This window comes from Colobus angolensis, unplaced genomic scaffold (assembly GCF_000951035.1).
Source record: "Colobus angolensis palliatus isolate OR3802 unplaced genomic scaffold, Cang.pa_1.0 Scaffold143, whole genome shotgun sequence".
Taxonomy (NCBI): domain Eukaryota; kingdom Metazoa; phylum Chordata; class Mammalia; order Primates; family Cercopithecidae; genus Colobus; species Colobus angolensis.
The window spans coordinates 441,783-455,823 of NW_012114522.1; the positions used below are offsets into that span (position 1 = coordinate 441,783).

The window sequence follows — 14,041 nt, forward strand, 5'->3', positions numbered from 1 at the left end:
GGGGGGGGCTGGGTGCATGGTGCTGACGGGAGGGCAGGGGACGAGGATGCTGGTTTTGTCGGAGAGATGTGGCTTAGCCCAGGAATGATGATGTGGTCTGGGGGCCTGGTCTATGCGTGCTCCACCTTCTGTCACACTGCCTGCCATGCCTATCGTACCTAATGTAGACCCTCTGGCCCAGAGCCCAGGGGAAGTGGGTGGGGCCATGGTAGGTAGAGGCGAGGCCCTGCCGTGGAACAAGGCTTATGAGTCCACTCCAGACCTATGGGGCTGACTGCGAGTCCCAGTAGCTTGGGTGGGAGCCCCTTCCTGGGCTGGTGACAGAAGCGGAGGTGGCGCCCCTTCCAGCGAGGAGCAGCTGTGCAGAGGGAGGTATGGCTGCCTTGGGGTGATTCCTCCACTTGCTGGGGGTGTGGCTGGGCGCCTGCCTGCTCCTGGACTCCCCCACACTTTTGTTACGTGCACAGCTCCTGGGAAAAGCCTTCTAAGGAAGCGTGAGCTGCCGAGCATTCTGCAAGCAGCCATTGTGCATTTGTGGAACGCAGCCTGTACCCAGTGCGGTGAGTTCTGCTCACTGAACACTCTTGTGTTGGGAATGCTCGTGTTCCTCCACAGAAAGGCAGAAGCAAAGCTGGCACAGTGCCTTACCAGCTGGCAGCCTGACCCCAGACCCCAGACCCCAGAGTCATGGACCTAGCCTGGTGGCCCTGTGGGCACTGAGTTTGCAGTTTCTGGGCAAGAAACTTCCCCAGCTCTAATGGTGAAGCGTCCCCTAATCTAATGGTTCAGGGTTAGGATTCCTAGAGCCTAGACTGAGACCCTAGATGGCCCATTCTGCATGATTTTGACAGCAGGGAAGCACTTTGGGGTGAGCGGTTTACCCCTAAATCTCTAGAAAATTAACATAATTTTGCCGTGATCCCTAAGCTTTATAAATAGTTTTCTTTTTCTTTCCTCCTTCCTTTTTAGAGCCAGGATCCATCATGGTTCCCTTGCTTTCTGGTTGTTTCATATATTTGGAGGGTGGGCAGAGCAGATCACGGAATACAGATAGCACTGAGAGGGCTTTAGGCATATGCCAGATCCCGCTGGCTGCCACCCAGTAAGCTGGTGCATGTGGAGGCTTAGAATAGAATCATTGGCAACTGTAATTAAGGTTGTGAACTGCACCACGATGCTAAAAAAAAAACAAATTCTCTGCAGCTGTTTTACTGACTGAGAAATTATCCCTATCGGCCGAAGTTTTATTCTTCTGATTTGGTAGAGGAAATAGTTTAAAAATGATCTCACAGCGTGATTTATGTAAATGACGTTTCTTTCTTTGGATGAGACAATTGAGATAGAGTCTGAAACCCTGGCAAGCCACAGCTTCCTGCAGTGTCCTGTTGCCATGGGTTACGAAGGGAGCGAGAGGGAACTTCATCGGAAATGCCTCTAAACTTTTCTGACACGCACAAGCTGCGGTGTTGAATGGTGTGTCTTAGACCCGGGTGCCTAGTGTGGCTTGGTGCCTTACAATGAATTTGGGAAAAGAGTTGTCAAACGAAACGCACGTTTCCAATGACCAGCAGGTAAGTTATTCTGGCTTTTTCTTTTCATTTAATCAGTGGTAAGAAAGCGTGGCACCCTGGTTATCCTGTTTTAGCGAGTGGCAGCCATGGGACTTGCAAATGCTTGTAAGGATAAGCTTTGGAAGTGCTTTTCATGTGTCTGCACCACAGCTCAAAGCGAGTGCTGCGGAGGCTCGGCCGAGGCTCTGGGACTGCAGCGCGTCCCGGGCCCCACACACCCGGCCGCCAGCCTCAACCCTTCGGGAGCCCGAGCTGCCAGGTTTTAAGTTAGAACTTACAGAAGGCATCGGATGTTTTTCTTTCCTTTACCATAGTAATTCTCATAGATTTGGAAGATGTGAGTGAATTGATTTTGTTGAAATATTAATTTTAGGCTAGATAAATATATCAAAATCTTAGGCTCTTTAAATGATGGTAGCTTACATTTCTAAATGTAATGAGTTGATTTGGCTAATGTGCATATAGGTAGCTACTATAGATCATATTGGTGATTACTATATGAGCTTATGAAGTTGAAGTTACTCTAAAATGGCTTTTTAAAAGATTTGAGATGAAATAAAAATAATTTCTATTTTCCTCTTATGGCTGGGTTGATGTAGAGATAAAAATAAATTTAAATTATGTACAGAAGTCTTAGTAATTACTGGGCACTGATTTTGAATTCATTCTTTTCTGGGAATTGTATAATCTTAATGTTTTTCTAATATCTAATTAAAGTCTTCTGTAGAGAACGAAAGGAGAAACTACTAGTGTAGAGATGAGGGGCATGGAGGTTGGGAACAGGAAAATGAGCTGTGTCCTTCCTTTTAAGTGGGAAATAGACGTGGGTCTGCTGGGCAGGGCCAGCATGAGTCTGATGAAATCAACCAGCTTTCTGTGCATTTGGAAGGCGGCTTGGAAGGTGAAGCTGCGCGAGGCTGAAGGAGCAGCTTTGGTCTTCTTTGGGGTGTGCCTGCTGTGGGCCGCCTCTGGCTGTCTTGGTGCAGGAGGAATGTGTTCCTGTAACCTCTATTTCATATCCTGCATCGGAAAGTGAATTTTGGAGCTGTCATGGGTTTAGTGGGCCAGTTAATCAGTTAGCCATTTGTACGTCTGTGTAGGCAGCACTTTCATCTCAGTGTATATCCAGGCAAGTTGTAGAAAATTTTGTTTTTTATTCCGAGTAAAGTCGTTAAAAACCTGTCTTTGTAAGTGCCCGTTTACATGATTTGGACTTCCTTTTGAAGCTCTTGCAAATGCTTATACTGGCAGATAAGTTGTTCACGCGAGCGTATTGGAATCTGGCTGATGTGGTCGCCAGGCATCAGAAGTGAGCGACTCCCCCTCTCTCAGTCGGAGGCACAGCGGGTGGGTGGTCGTCTCTGCTGCAGCTCTGCCTGTCTGGGCTCTGGCCAGCAGATGAGGGGCTGGAAAGCCTCTGGGGTCGGCAGAATTGCTTCTCCCTCTGAGCGTCAGGTAGTTGTTCTAAAAAATGGGAGGGTCAGGGAATGCTGGGGTGCTGCCGTCTGTGTCTGCAGCAGCACTCTTTCGGAGGCCCGTGTATCTCCAGGTCCCCTCATCCTGAGGGGAGGACGTCCCCGCCTTTCTAGGAGCTGTTGCCCTACTCCATTCAAAGAGCACACGGGGGAGCTGCCGGGATTTCCACTTGGAGAGAATAGAGGTTCTGGCTGGCCAGATCAATCAATCCCTGGCTCCCTGGCTTCGGCAGGCCAGGAAGATACCCGTGCCCATCACCTAATCAGGGCATCTCATCCTGTTTCATAAACCACGTGGCGTCAGGTATTGCAGGCTCTGACACTAGTTAGATGCTGAGAGGAGGCACCGAGACCCCAGCCCCAAAGAAATAGGAATTGCCCAGAGGAAGAGAGCCCTTGCTGTCTGCCTGCACACCCCTCCCAGGGTGCCCTGCTGTGGGGTGGCTGCTCTGGGCTGGGCGGCTCCTGCAGCCCTGGGAAGCCCAGCTTGAGCCTCCCTGGCAGGCAGCAGCCATTCAGTCAGCCTGTGGCTGTCACAGGGTCCTGGGTGGGACTTTCCGGGGCAGTTCCACCTCTCCTCTGAGTCGTGGGAACAAGTCCCCACTGCAAGTGAGTGCCCAGGTGAAGGCCCCACTGGCACGGCTGGACGAGCGTGACAGTTGTCGCCGAGCCGCCTGAGCGTTGGCTTCCCCGACGTTCCTCCTGTGTGTGAGCTAGGGGTTTGACTCCGGTCCTCAGCTGTCAGAGGCCGCCTCGGGCGCATACACACTGGGTCCCCCAGCTGTGCCCTGTGTGACCGGCATGGAGGTGGCGGCAGCCGTCAGGGTGTGGTTTTGTGATGTCTCAGGGTTTCCTTTCCTTCCTTCATGAAAAGAAGTTCTGCAGTGTCGGAAACTTGGCAGAAACTTTGTTTCTCAAGGCAAAGCCCTTTAGAGATTTGGGAGCACGTGAGGTGCAGTGTAGATTTGTCTTCATTTCTCTCAGCATGGGCTTGTCTTCAGGCTGCCAGAGTGTGACAGAAAGAACTTTCCAGAGACCGCGGGGCTTCTTTCCCCTTCGGGCATTGATGTTCTGTTTAATATTTTAAAAATCTTAAAAAGGGTTGCACTGTTTAAAAACGTGGAATGTTCTCTTGTAGGCAGTGTGGAGACCATGGCCACTGAGGAAGGGCAGGAGAGGGAGGCGTGGGAGCTGCTGCAGTCTGCGGCCCGGCGCGGCTGTGGTCATGCAGAGGGTACGGTGAGACCTGACAGTGAGGCTTGAGGCAGACAGATGCTCACGCAGGGAAGAGGGCAGGGCCTGTGTCGGAGCCTGGGGAAGTGAAAGGATAATGAGGAAGACGGAGTATGGTCAAGAGGAGGCGGTGGCCGCTGGCGACACGTGGCAGTGACTCTGGCTGCAGCCTTTGGGCCCCCATGCCATTTGACTGGAACCTTCACCCTTCCCTCACGAGTCTGCTGTGGGCGGGCAGGCGGGGCCAGGTTCCAGGGTCCTCCCACAGAGAGTCCCAGCCCCCGTGGGACCAGGTTTGTTAGGGGCTGAGGCTGGTGGCAGGGGGCATGGCTGGTGGCCGCTGCAGGACACCAGAGGGATTCGGGGGCATGCCTGGGCTGACGTGCCTGGGCTGACATGTCTGCGGACACCTCTGCTGGGTGATTTGTGAGCCTCTGTAGGGTGGGCTTGGTGGGCCATCAAGGAAGGTTTTTGCCTTTCACCGTGTCTCTTTTCTATTCTGGATTAACCTGGTCTCTCTCACCAGTGTCACTGACCGTGTCTCCCAAATGGCCCTCATGTGCCCACGCTCCTTTGGGACCCTGAAGTGCAGTGCTGACTGGCACTGGGATTGCAGGGCGTGCCCTGTGTGCTGTGGCCATGTGCCTGGCCTCTGCCTGCCTGTGTCCTACCGTGTCGGTCAGCTTGCCTTTTGCCCCAGACCTCTGTTGCCCTGAGCCTGGTGCAGGAGGGCCTGGAGTCTGTGCTGGCAAGCATCCATGCATCCCATTTCACATGCTGGTTGCAGATTCTTCCCTCATTTTATGATGCTCTGAGTCTTGTCATCTATATGAGGAAAGCTCCAAGTATATTTGAGAAACTGTTTTAATAAATTTCTGTTTTCACCTTTTTCCCCTTCTTTTCATTAAAAAATTGGACACCTTATGCTGTAAGCTGTCCGTCCATGTTATGTACTCAGAGGTGTATCCTTCTCAGGCAGAAACCCCCACCCCTTTCTCCTGGGTTCTGAGGAGAAAGGCGACGAGCTCGCATGGCAAGGCCCTTGAGCACTCAGCACCTTCTTCTATCGTGTCCCATGCAGCTCTGTGAATGCAGGCGTCCCGGTCTCTGTTGGGCGGATGTGGAGGCTGGTTGAGGTTCCTTGCAACGCTTTTGCCATCCTGCACATGATGCAGAGACCCGGCCTCTCTAGACAGCGGGAGCTGCTGCGCTTCGAGTGCTGGACCAGCTTTCCTTGGGCTTCTACAGCAGCGCCCTCCGGGTTCCCCTCTTCCCCTCCGACTCCACTGACTTCTCACCACTGTCAGGTCTTCAGGGGGAGGCCTGGGCTGGGCGGGGACAGGTCTCCTTCCTCCACCACCTTCCATGACAGGCTCGATTCATCCCTCACATGCTGCCCTCCCAACCTGCCCCTGCAGTGGGCACCTCCGTCCTGGGCCCCGGCCTCAGTGACAGGTCCACATCTTCTCACCGTGCCTCCTCAGACATCCAGGAGGCCCCTCAGACTTAAGTCCCAAACATGACTTGGATTCTCCCCTCGCCTCCAGTGTACCCCTCCCTCAGTCTCCTGCCTCTCAAGAAGGGCTGGCCCTGTCCCTTCTGCTTGAGCCCACACCCTCTAATACTCCACGTCAGCAAGCTCCTGGGCTCGGCCTTCAAAATCCCTGAGTTTCCACTTTCTCACCCCCATTGCTGCAGCGTGCGCTTGTCCCCATCTCTTGCCTGGAGCACCGCGGAACCATGCACCTGCCAGAATGAGCAGTGCCATCCTAGCCGCCCCTGCTCTATGCCCTATGGCTTTCTGCCTTGGACTGGGCTCTGTGGGGCAGGGCTGCCAGTTCGGTTCCCGTGTTTGTTTTGTCCATCCAGCATCTCAGGATGGCTCGCTGTGTCGTGGGAGCTCAGCAGATGCTTTGCCACGTGAGTGGGAGAGTTCTCAGCTTGCGTTTGCCATGCACCACCTGTCCCTGTGGGCAGGGCAGTTCATAACCCTGTAACCAACCCTTGGGTATGCCAGGCACCGCCAAGGGGGCTGCCAGGAGGGGTCGGAGCTCAAGGGCCAGCCTGAGGGAGACAGGAGGCTCGGAGACCAGTGCTTAGCTGCACAGGAGGTCATTTTGAGACAGTTGCTGAGTCTTAGTTCATATGAAGAAACGTTTCCCTGGGTGTGGGCTCCAGCCTCATCTTCAGCCCTCATCTTCAACCCTTATCTCCAGCCTCATCTCCAGCTTCATCTCCGGCCCTCATCTCCAACCTCATCTCCAGCTTCATCTCCGGCCCTCATCTCCAGCCCTCATCTCCAGCCCTCATCTCCAGACCTCATCTCCACCCCTCATCTCCAGCCCTCATCTCCACCCCTCATCTCCGGCCCTCATCTCCAGCCTCATCTCCAGCTTCATCTCCAGCCTCATCTCCACCCCTCATCTCCAGCCCTCATCTCCACCCCTCATCTCCAGGCCTCATCTCCAGCCCTCATCTTCAGCCTAATCTCCAGCCTCATCTCCAACCCTCATCTCCAGCCTCATCTCCACCCCTCATCTCCAGTCTAATCTCCAGTCCTCATCTCCAGCCCTCCTCTCCACCCCTCATCTCCACCCCTCATCTCCAGCCCTTATCTCTAGCCTCATCTCCAGCCTCATCTCCAACCCTCATCTCCAGCCTCATCTCCAACCCTCATCTCCAGCCTCATCTCCAGCCCTCCTCTCCACCCCTCATCTCCACCCCTCGCCTCCATCCCTTGTCTCCAGCCTCATCTCCAGCCTCGTCTCCAGCCCTCATCTCCAGTCTGATCTCCAGTCCTCATCTCCAGCCCTCCTCTCCACCCCTCATCTCTAGCCTCATCTCCAGCCCTCATCTCCAGCCTCATCTCCAACCTCATCTTCAGCCTCATCTCCACCCCTCTTCTCCAGCCCTCGTCTCCATCCCTCATCTCCAGCCCTTATCTCCAGCCTCATCTCCAACCTCATCTCCAGCCTCATCTCCATCCCTCATCTCCAGTCTGATCTCCAGCCTCATCTCCAGCCCTCATCTCCAGCCTCATCTCCAACATGGGATGAGCTCCTGGTGGCCAGCTGTGTTAGTGCCAGTCCCTGCCCAGAGCCTCTCAGCACAGCTGACTTTTACACTCATCTTTCCTTGTGGGGAGTTGGCACTGCCACATGGGGAACCTAAATCACGAATGTCGGCCTGGATGCCTGGCAGCCTGCCACCTGTCTGCGTGTTGGAGGGCCCTTGGCTTCTGAGACTGGGTGAGCTGAGGAGGGCAAAGGCCTGTGTGGTGTTTGTCCCAACAGAGGGTTATGGTGTGACAAGGAGGAGCATCCCAAAGTCAGATGGCCCCTACTGCTGCCCCAGGAGGGCACTACTTTGGGGTCAAAAGTTGTCAGGACGTATTATCTTAGGCTCCACCAAGGATATGAAATGAATATTAGCTGCTGCTGCTTTGAAAGATGCTGTCATTGTGGTTTTTGCTCCGGTTCAGTTCCTTCTGATTTTATTCAAGGTTGAGAAGCTCCTTGGAACACACACACACACACACACACACACACACACACACACTTTAAAGGGAGGAAGCACACACACACTTTAAAGGGAGAAGTGCAGGTCTGTGTCTCAGCACCAGGTGTACTGCCCTCCCCGTAGGCTGTGGCAGCCGCGCTGCCAGGCGAGGTTGCACGTGGGAGCTGGGCTGCAGTGAGGAGGGCACCATGCTGAGGAGTGGAGAGGCAGACAGAGCAGGAGGGGACTGGGTCCCTCTGTCCAGGGGTCATCGGAGTCCTTGTGCTGCCACCCTCAGGGGAGACACATGTCCCCCAAGATCCTGCACACAGGCATGCACTTGCACTGTGTCCACGCACGGACTTGCAGCTCAGAAGTGGGGTCCATGGACAGCACGGTCCTGGAGACATGTCGCATGCTTCCCTTCCATGTTGTTCTGTTTTATCTCATTTCATTTTTTAACATGCTGCTCACAGACTCTGAATTGATTTGCCGGCTCCTTGGAGGGTCATGGCTAGTGGAGCAGAGAGCGGCCCAGCATGTGGGAGTACAGTGAGCCACCAAGCCAGGGCATCCTCTCCTGAATAGTCTCTCTGTGCTACACTCAGCCTCAGAGAACCTCCCAGATGCACCTTTCCAAGGCCTCAGCCTCTGGTGTGGATGCTGTGCTCTTCTGCATTTAGTCCAGCAAGAGATTGTCTTGAAATGTAAAGGATGAAATTTTAAAAGGTAAAGCATATATTAGGTGCAAGTTGGATTGTTAAATTCTCTTTTTTTTTGAGACCGGGTTTCACTTTCCCACCCAGGCTGGAGTGCAGTGGTGTGATCATGGCTCACTGCAGCTTTGACTTTCTTCCAGCTAGAAAGGACTGGGTCCCTCTGTGCAGGAGCCATCAGAGTCCCAGCCACTTAGGGGGCTCAAGCGATACTCCTGCCTCAGCCCCCACGTAGCTGGGGCTATAGGCACACACCACCACACCCAGCTAATTTTTGTATTTTTTGTAGAGGCAGTGTCTTGCCATGTTGCCCAGGCTGGTCTCGAACTCCTGAGCTCAAGTGATCCTCCTTTCTCAGCCTCCTAAAGTGCTGGGATTATAGGCATGAGTCACCATGCCCAGCTGATTATTAAATTCTTAATTCATTTATTTATATTTCTTCTCTTTGCACTGAAAACATTTAATGCATTTGAGGAACTTGCAGGCCTTTGTTGCCTTATTTTAGGAACATCATGTGGTGATTGAATAGTTTTTATGTTCAAGGTAGAAAATTTTGTCAGTGGCTCAAAATGAAAATTTATACTACAGTATATTACTGTAACTCAATAAAATTTGGAAATTATATGTTCTAATAATTCCTTTTGTCTAGTGTTACTGACAGAATAAACCTTAATAAAGGTTAGAGTCCTCATGTGACACTATTCACATTAATATTTTAAAACTTTCAAAACATTAATTTCAAAATAAAATATCCATGATATCCATGGATGTGTGTGGCCCAGACAGACTTCCTGCAGAGGAGCAATTGAGTCCTTGTCAGCTGAGCTGACATGTTCAAGAGACCCGCGGAGGAGCAGAGATTGTGCGGATTTAAGTTACATTTTAAAATACTTTGTCAGTTTCCTTAAAACAGAAATGTATTTACTTTAGTGTAAATTCCAATTCTGGAGGCGTGTTATAGAAATTTTTATAGCTGTTTAATTATGGTATATGTTTAAATTGTAAGCACCAAAAAATGCTGACTTACTGGGATGTTTTTCCATGGGTGACTTTGTTTTTGTGACTATACTTTTTTGTAAGTATAATGTGTATATATGGAAATTTGGGAAGAATCCAAGAAGTATAGGCCAATGGAAACAAGTTATTAATACAAATAGTACTGTGTATGAGAGTACACATTAAGAATGTTGTGCTTTAATTCATAAACATGTTTACAGTGGTCCACATGTGCCAGGAGATGTGGGAATGGCTGCCCCTGAAGTCATGTGGAGAAATGGGGTCCTCATCACACACCATACACAAACATCAGCTCACAAATGGATTAAAGGCACTTAAGACCTGAAACCAAAAAAAACTCCTAGGAGAAAACACAGGGGAAAGCTCCATGACATCAGTCCTGGCAATGATTTTTTTTTGGACATGACACTAAAAGAATAAGCAACAAACTAAAAGTAAACAATTGGGATTACATTGAAGTAAAAAGTTTCTGTACAACAAAGGAAACAACCAACAAAATGAAAAAGGAACCTGTGAATGGGAGAAAATATTTGCAAACTGCATATCCAGTAAGGGGTTAATATCCAAGTACGTAAGGAACTCATACAACTCAGTGGCAAAAATCAAGTAACCCAATTAAAAAATGGCAAAGGGCCATAGTAGACATTTTTCCAAACAAACTCTACAGATGGCCAATAGGTATATGCAGAGGTCTCAGCATCACCCATCATCAGAGAAATGCAGTCACAACAGTGAGCTGTCACTGCATGCCTGTAGAATGGCTGTTATCAGAAAGGCAAAAGATAACAAGTGTGGGTGAGGATAGGAGAAGAGGGAACCCTTACACTATTGGTGGGAATGTAAATTGTACAGCCATTGTGGAAAACAGCGTGGAGGTTCCTTGAAAAATTTAAATATGGAACTACCATATGATCCACTACTGGGTATATCTCCAGAGGAAATAAAATCAGTCTCTCATAGTTGTGCTCCCATGTTCATGGAAGCGTTAATCACAGTAGCTAAGATATGAAAACCTAAGGGATAAAGGAATATGCAACATATATGTGTATGTGTATGTGTGCGTGTGTGTGTGTGTGTGTGTGTGTGTGTGTGTTTAGAGAGAGAACAAGAATAGCATATTCTACCTTAAAGGAACTCCTGCAACAACATGAATGAAGCCAAACATGTGTGGCTTCACTTATATGTGGACTCCAAAAACATTGAATTTGGCTGGGCGCGGTGGCTCATGCCTGTAATCCCAACACTTTGGGAGGCCAAGACAGGCGGATCACGAGGTCAGGAGATCGAGACCATCCTGGCTAACACGGTGAAACCCCGTCTCTACTAAAAAATACAAAAAAATAGCCAGGCGAGGCGGCAGGCACCTGTAGTCCCAGCTACTTGGGAGGCTGAGGCAGGAGAATGACGTGAACCCAGGAGGTGGAGCTTGCAGTGAGCCGAGATCGCGCCACCACACTCCAGCCTGGGCGACAGAGTGAGACTCCGTCTCAAAAAAAAAAAAAAAAAAAGCCTTGAATTCATGGATACAGAGAGTAGATTGGTGCTTACCAATGCCTGGGGGTTGTGGTGGAGAGATGTTGGACACAGGGTACAAACATCCATTTATAAGATGAATAAGTTCTAGAGATCTAATGTACAGCTTGGTAGTTGTAGTTAATAATGTTGCATTTATTGTATGCTTGAAATTTGCTACGAGAGTACATCTTAATTTGCTAAGAGAATAGATTCTCACCACACTCAAAAATGGTAACTAAGTGAGGTGATAGAGGTACATGTTAATTTGCTTGATTGTGATAATCGTATTACTGTATATACATATATTAAAATATCACATTGCATACCTTAAATAAAAATTTAATATTACCTGTTAGTCTGTTCTCATGCTGCTATGAAGAAATACTTGAGACTGGGTAATTTTTAAGGGAAAGGGTTTAATTGACTCACAGTTTCACATGGCTGGGGAGGCCTCAGGGAACTTATAATCATGATGAAAGGGAAGCAAACATGTCCTTCTTCATATGGCAGTAGGAGAGAGAAGTGCCAAGCAAAAATGGGAAAGCCCCGTATAAAACCATCAGCTCTCATGAGAACTCACTCACTATCACCAGGGGGTAACTGCCCCCCATGATTCAATTACCTCCCGCTGAGTCCCTCCCATGACACATGGGGATTATGGGAACTCTGATTCAAGATGAGGTTTGGGTGGTGACATAGCCAAACCACATTGTTCCACCCCTGACCCCTCCAAAATCTCATATCCTCACATTTTGAAGCACAATCATGCCCTTCCAACAGTCCCCCAACGTCTTAACTCATTCTGGCATTAACTCAAAAGTCCAAGTTCAGAGTCTCATCTGAGACAAGGCAAGTCCCTTCTGCCTATGAACCTGTAAAATCAAAAGCAAATTAGTTACTTCCAAGATACAATGGGAGTACAGGCATTGGGTATATACCCCCACTCCAAGTGGGAGAAATTGGCCATAACAAAGTGGCTACAGGCCCTATGCAAGTCCAGAATCCAATAGGGCAGTCATTAAACCGAAATGATCTCCTTTGACTCCGTGTCCCACATCCAGGGCATGCTGATGCAAGAGGTGGGCTCCCACGGCCTTGGGCAGCTCTGCCTCTGTGGCTTTGCAGGATACACCTCCCCTCCCAGCTGCTTTCATGGGCTGGCATTGAGTGTTTGCAGCTTTTCCAGGTGCATGGTGCAAGCTGTTGGTGGATCTACCATTCTGAGGTGTGAAGGAGGGTGGCCCTCTTCTCACAGCTCTACTAGGAAGTGTCCCAGTGGGGACTCTGTGTGGGGACTCTGACCCCACATTTCCCTTTCACACTGCCCTAGCAGAGGTTCTGCATGAGGGCCCCACCCCTGCAGCAAACTTCTGCATGGACATCCAGGCATTTCCATGCATCCTCTGAAATCTAGGCAGAGGTTCCCAAACCTCAATTCTTGACTTCTTTGCCCAGTACCACATGTAAGCTGCCAAGGCTTGAGGCTTTCACCCTCTGAAGCAATGGCCTGAGCTGTACATTGGCCTCTTTTATCCATGGCTGGAGCTGAAGCAGCTGGGATTCAGGGCACCATGTCCTGAGGCTGCCTAGAGCAGGGAGGCTCTGGGCCCAACCCAGGAAACCATTTTTCCCTCCTAGGCCTCCAGGCCTGTGATGGGAGGTGCTGCCCCAAGGGTCTCTGATGTGCACTGGAGACATTTTCATCATTGTTTTGGTGATTAACTTTTGGCTCATTATTACTTAGGCAAATTTATGCAGCAGGCTTGAATTTCTCCCCAGAAATTTTTTCTTTTCTATCACATCGTCAGGCTGCACATTTTTCAAACTTCTATGCTCTGCTTCCTCTTGAATGCTTTGCTACTTAGATATTTCTTCTGCCAGATACCCTGAATCATCTCTCTCAAGTTCAAAGTTCCACAGATCTCTAGGGCAGGGACAAAGTGCCATCAGTCTCTTTGCTAAAGCATAGCAAGAGTGACCATTACTCCAGTTCCCAACAAGTTCCTCATCTCTATCTGAGACCACCTCAGCCTGGACTTCATTGTCTATATCACTGTCAGCATTTTGGTCAAAGCCATTCAACAGATCTCTAGGAAGTTCAAATTTTCACACATATTTCTGTCTTCTGAACCTTCCAAGTCTCTAGGAAGTTCCAAACTTTCCCACATTTTCCTGTCTTCTTCTGAATCCTCCAAACAGTTCCAACCTCTGCCTGTTACCCCGTTCCAAAGTCACTTGCACATTATCAGGCATCTTTATGGCAGCACCCTACTTCTGGTACAAATTTACTGTATTAGTCTGTTCTCAGGCTCCTATGAAGAAACACCTGAGACGAGGTAATTTATAAAGGAAATGGGTTTAATTGACTCACAGCTCTGCATGGCTGGGGAGGCCTCAGGGAACTTACAATCATGGCAGAAGGGAAAGCAAACACGTCCTTCTTCACATGGTGGCAGGAGAGAGAAGTGCTGAGCAAAAGAGGGAATAACCCCTTATAAAACCATCCAATCTTGTGAGAACTCACTCACTCTCACAAGAACAGCATGAGGGTAACTGTTCCCATGATTCAGTTACCTCCCACCGGGTCCCTCCCACAACACGGGATTATGGGAACTACAAGATGAGATTTGGTTGGGGACACAGCCAAACCATATCACCTGGACATCGAACTGCTGTCCTCCTCCAAGTTTTCATACTTTCAGAGAAATTGGTGATGACTTTCCCGACAAGATTACTTAATTTGCAAAGAGATCATTTATAATTACCATGAATCTTACTGCTTTTGTTTAATGAATATACCTGGGAGTGAGACAGCTGTGCACTGTGTAAACTGAGGTCCAGCCACCTGTATGTGAAGGCCAGAGGCTTCCCTGCCAGCACCTGGCACCTTCACCCGTTGCACACCACAAAGTTTTATTTGTCAAAAAATAGTCATAACCTCACCATTCAAGGGCGATTGACTGCTGTTAGCTTTGGATATTGTTCCTGTGTGGCTAGTTATGTCTTTTCAGTATTT

The 14,041-nt window shown here is 49.6% G+C and overlaps 1 protein-coding gene across 2 annotated transcripts in view; it reads left to right on the top strand.

Moving 5' to 3' along the window:
* Window positions 1-14,041, top strand: part of RGS12 (regulator of G-protein signaling 12) — a 125,593-nt gene that overhangs the window by 52,171 nt on the left and 59,381 nt on the right. The window contains exon 1 of one of the 2 annotated variants that reach the window (XM_011935377.1): window positions 1,127-1,571. The exons of the other annotated variant lie outside the window; for it this stretch is intronic. Coding sequence (XP_011790767.1) covers window positions 1,518-1,571 — 54 coding nt within the window. The 5' untranslated portion in view covers window positions 1,127-1,517. Of the gene's footprint in view, window positions 1-1,126; window positions 1,572-14,041 lie in introns of those variants that run through there. 2 annotated transcript variants of the gene reach the window in all.